Source organism: Hippocampus comes, unplaced genomic scaffold, assembly GCF_001891065.2.
Source record: "Hippocampus comes isolate QL1 unplaced genomic scaffold, H_comes_QL1_v1.1 scaffold24, whole genome shotgun sequence".
NCBI classification, from domain to species: domain Eukaryota; kingdom Metazoa; phylum Chordata; class Actinopteri; order Syngnathiformes; family Syngnathidae; genus Hippocampus; species Hippocampus comes.
Genome location: NW_017806174.1, coordinates 31,006 through 35,829, shown reverse-complemented (window position 1 = coordinate 35,829; position 4,824 = coordinate 31,006). Strand labels below are relative to the sequence as shown.

Genomic DNA, 4,824 nt, shown 5'->3' with positions numbered 1-4,824 from the left:
GCATCACATGTGCGGCTGACGACATCAACCACAAGGGGAGATCTTGCAGTTTACCTGCTAATGTCATTCTGGGACCCCAGCGAGTCTATTTCTGCTCCCGCCCTGATCTCAATGCAAATGAGAGATGCCGCTACGATTGGCCCGGAAAAGGCAATGTTATATCCTACAATGGCGCAAACATCTCGTTATGCCCAATATGAAACTAACAAAATACTACAGAGCAATGCAAAAAAAAAATATCTGCAATTGTCATTTGCGATTTCAGATTCCAACAGATAAATCTGGTTCATGATGCATGATCAAAGATGGAGGGGTTAGCAGAAAGGTGGCGTGTGCTGGGTGTGGTATGAACTGTGTTAGCTACTTCATTGAGAGACAATGGCAGACAAGATGTTTTGTGTAGTGTCTCCCACATGCTCCTGCACCACTATTGTCTCCACTCGGAGGGGAGTAAGGCAGAGGAGGACCCACTGGGACGAGGCGGCGGCGGTGGTGGTGGTGGTGGTGATGGTGTGGTTGGTCGGCTGCATTTGCGTGTGTGTGTGTGTGTGTGTGTGTGCGCGTGAGCGCGTGTAGGAGAAAGCACAGACGGGTGGTGGTAATTTGATGTGTGTCCCTTGGGATGTTTGATGGATTAATGCTAAGCAGCTCCCTTCATGGAATCACCACCTGATCTTTGGGGCTCATGCCCCACATATAAAAGGCTGCAGTAATGCTGATCTCAGCTTGTTGAGCATCCATCGCCCCCCCCACCCTCTCCACCCCCAACTTCTCTTTTTCTCTCTCTCTCTCTCTCTCTCTCTCTCTCCCTCTCTCTCCCTCTTTTCCTCCTTTGGCATCTCTCTTTTACTTTCCTCTCTCTCTCTCTCTCTCTCTCTCTCGCTCTGCCCCTCGCTCTCTCTGTCTCTCTCTCTCTTTCTGTGTCTCAGTTTCCTACACATCACTTTCCATCTTCATCTCCATCCTGTCTATGCTTTCTCTCTTTCTGCTGTTTTTTTAAACACATTTCCTCTTCTCTCCCCTTCCTATAAACCTTATCTTTTTAGATATTTTAAGGCTTTTTTGTACTTGAAAGATTAGGGCATTTTTGCTGTTATCTTCTCCCCCCAACAAAAAAAAACCCAAACTCAACAGTCTTTTCCTGTTTTTAGGGGCTGTTTTTGTATTGTGTTTCCTTCTTTCCTTCTTTCTTTCCTTGTGTTTTTTCTTTGTCTTTCTTTAAATAAGAAAATGCCCCGCTCATTTTTGGTGAAGCAGCCCAAGGGTCATGACTCCCTGCCTTCTAACTACTACCACCAGAGTCAGCAGCACTGGGATGATTCCTACTCTGTGACACATGCCATCACAGAGTCAGCTACCAACTTGGCTGTCCATTTGAGTGAAAACGGTGAGTTAATTTCCACTTGTTTATGAGTACTTCTTGTGTGGGAAAACATTTCTTCATTTTGGGATGCTGAAGTGTTTTTTTTTCTTCAAAATTAGAAGAAAAGGTAGTAAACAATGAAAGAAATGAATTGCTTTTACTACAATACGACTCTGGGAAACAACCTCAAATCCTCTACTGGCAGCTTTGTCCCATCCGTAAAGCCTAGGACTTGTTTTGTATACTAAATAGTATTCAGGTCACACGGGCTCAGTCAGATTAATACCCAAACAAGATCAAACAGCTGTCTTTGGCTTGGCTTTATCTGAATTTTGGACTTAAATGATGGCATGCATACTGTCTATGTGGGGACCAGGCAGAATACCCAACACAAACTCTTGCAACTTCCAAATGAAAACAGCAAAAAAATAAAACAGATCGTCACATGGGACCATGTTGTCCTTAGACGGCGCAGGTGCCCTTGAGTGTCCCCTCCTATCGTGCCCCTCTTCCCGCCTCCCTACCTCATCTCTCCATGTCCCTCCATCTGGTCGTGCAGGATGTTAGATAGCCAAAGAGTAGGATTGCCGCAACTGCCCATATGCGGAGCGGTAACAGGTGATGGAGAAGGTTTTGAGAGGATGGATATTGACGAGGAAATAGAGAGTGCTGCAGGTAATCCAATAAAGTGAAACATGAGCACTACGGTGGCAAGCAGTTGATTTGAAGCGGTAATACTTGTGATATGGACCAGCACGTGGTGCTCTGTATTTGCCTGTATGTGGCTGTGAGGAGCATCCAAAGAAATGCATGAACAGATTTTCCAGCCACTCATCACCAACCCCATTCAAGTTGAATCATTTGTCCCCCAGATTCAGGGTGCCAGCTGTCTGCTTGCCTTTGTTTCGCCGCGTGCAGTGATGGAGGTGGTGGGGGCTCAATAAAACCATGGACTGCTGTCAAGATCAGAGCTCCCTCAGCCCCCCGCGCATCTCACACGCTCCCAAATAAAGACCCTCCTTTTTCTCCTTTGCCAAAATGCGCCTCACCACCTGTCACTCAGTTGCCCCATTATCATGCTCATGAACCCCTGAAAAAAAATGCCACAGATTGGCAACGATCTGATTAAAATGTTTTAGCCTGGGGATTTTACTCCTAAGACTGAGGCGCTGTGCTTTAACTGTGCACACTCGAGATGCTGCTCCGGCTGCGAGGCGGCGACAGGTGCATCGATTGGGAGCCAAATGATTGCACTTTGGATGTTTTGCCAAAGTCAGCACATTATGTTTGACTGATATTCCACCGTGACGGCCTTTCAGAACATCTTTTTTTCAAGAGCACTTGTTGAAGTCACAAAATGTATTGACTGGGACAACTGCACACTAAGCACTCATTTATATTTCATACTCAAAAGCCTGCTGAAGCTGCCTCTCACCAATCGCTTCCTGTATTAGTTTTCATGTTGATGAATGTTTGGGTCAAAGAGTCGCCGCATTCATTTCATTCCAAAAAGACGTTTCTGACATGAAATGTACATACACTTTTCCCCAGGCTATATCCATGATTACATAATTCCCTCGGTGCTGCAAAACACAAAGCTGTCCAAGTCCAAGGTGGCCTCTGCAGCATTGTACTCCCAAGGATGTGTTGGTGGCAGCAGCGGGGACGAATTCTCTGACCATGACATGGATAATCCAGATAGCCCAGTCTCCAGCACCTCAATCGAATCCGATACGGCAGTGAGCGCCATCGACTCCTTCTTCATCTCTGATGGACGCTCCAGCCGGAGACCCGACCGGGCATGTCAATCAGACAGCAGCAAGGCTAAAAGGTTAGCCGGTCACAGACCAAAATCCAAAACCCAAGGTCGTCACGTATGCAGTGAGTGTGGCAAGTCTTACGCAACGTCATCTAATCTGAGCAGACACAAGCAGACTCATCGGAGCCTGGACAGCCAGCAAGCCAGGAATTGTCCCACCTGCCACAAGCTGTACGTATCAATGCCCGCGTTATCCATGCACATGCTGACCCACGACTTGAAGCACGGTTGCACGGTGTGTGGTAAAGCTTTCAGTCGGCCTTGGCTCCTGCAGGGCCACATGCGGTCCCACACCGGCGAGAAACCGTTCGCCTGCGCCCACTGTGGGAAAGCCTTCGCTGACCGCTCCAACCTGCGCGCCCACATGCAGACGCATTCGGCATTCAAGCACTATTCCTGTAAACGCTGCCACAAAAGCTTTGCGCTCAAGTCTTACTTGAGCAAACACTACGAGTCAGCATGCTTCAAAGGGCACCAAGCAGATGACGGGTGCGGCTCAGAGGACTGACTGACTTGATTCTTTCGATTAAATAATCTCTGCATCTCAGCCTTATCGCATGCATGCACCCTTAATCCTTACCTTTTGATCCATGCAATAACATTTGAATAACCACTCAAACTATTCAAGAATTCTATGTGAAGATAAACTCATAATTTTCTCTTTTCATGGATTATACTTAATTGGTACCCTTATTTATTTTAATTTAATTTCATCAGACAGTAAGTTCACAGCAAACATTTTTTTTTTGAAGAATGACTTTGTTCTGTGTGGGCGGCACAGCTGCCAAATGGTTAGCAGGTCCGCTTCAAACATCTGAGGTGTGGGGTTACTCCATCTTTCTTCCGCATTCCAAAACATACTTCTTAAATCATCTGAAGACTCTAAAATGGCCCTGAGTTGGGAATGGTTGTTTGTGTATACTCACTGTATGTTCCCTTGCCCTATGATTGGCTGCTGAACAGTCCGGGGTCTGCACCGCCTCTTGACCAAAGTCAGCTGGAGTAGGCTCCAGCTCACCAGCAGCAACAACCCTACTGAGTGAGGATACAGAAAACGGATGGATTCATTTCTTCAACTATTTATTTGTATTTATTTCTGGACAGGTTTTCCAAGCCGTGAACTGTTTTGTTAAGAACAAAACACAAAACATCCGCTGCTGTATTATATTTATTCTGTCTGATTAGATCGGTGAAGACAATAAAGTTCATCAAATGTAATACTTCATAAAAAATCCTTTTTGTTTGTCCAATGATGCAAAAAATAAACAAAGGAGCACACCCAGCTTGGTTTAAAACATGTTGATATTTAAAGTTTGTAAAGGTGAGACAACTCAACTCAAGTGTATTTATAGAGCACTTTAAAACAATCACCCTTGTATACACAAAAACAGAAAAACTAAAAATCAAGTCTCATGCTGAGTCAAAAGCCAAAGAATAAAAATTAGTTTTAAAACCAGTTTTAAAGATGTGCAGCAAGGGGGCCTGCCAAACGTTCAGTAGGCATTCATTCCAAAGATAGGGATAAGCAATGGAAAAGGCTTGATCCCCTCTGAGCCTCTGCTGAGCTCGTGGTATCTCTAATCGTGTCTGGTCCACAGACCTGAGGCAGATGTGTAGGGGCAGAGGAGGTCAGAGAGGTACT

General features: G+C 45.6%; 1 protein-coding gene across 2 annotated transcripts; it reads left to right on the top strand.

The window, feature by feature from the left end:
- Positions 1–900: 900 nt before the first annotated feature.
- Positions 901–4,567, top strand: LOC109531878 (transcriptional repressor scratch 1-like). 2 transcript variants are annotated; one of them, XM_019896412.1, is made up of 3 exons: positions 901–1,387; positions 2,915–3,194; positions 3,288–4,567. In XM_019896412.1, the coding sequence occupies exons 1-3, from the start codon at positions 1,231–1,233 to the stop codon at positions 3,688–3,690; spliced, it is 840 nt and encodes a 279-aa protein (XP_019751971.1). In that variant the 5' UTR covers positions 901–1,230; the 3' UTR covers positions 3,691–4,567. The 2 variants fall into 2 exon arrangements, with proteins under 2 accessions (XP_019751971.1, XP_019751970.1); XM_019896411.1 differs by having other exon boundaries at positions 2,915–4,566.
- Positions 4,568–4,824: the final 257 nt, after the last annotated feature.

Coding starts and splice junctions, on each gene's coding strand:
- LOC109531878 (XM_019896411.1), top strand. CDS start 1,231: ATGCCCCGCTCATTTTTGGTGAAGCAGCCCAAGGGTCATGACTCCCTG. Junction 1,388..2,914: donor TGTCCATTTGAGTGAAAACG/GTGAGTTAATTT, acceptor ACTTTTCCCCAG/GCTATATCCATGATTACATA.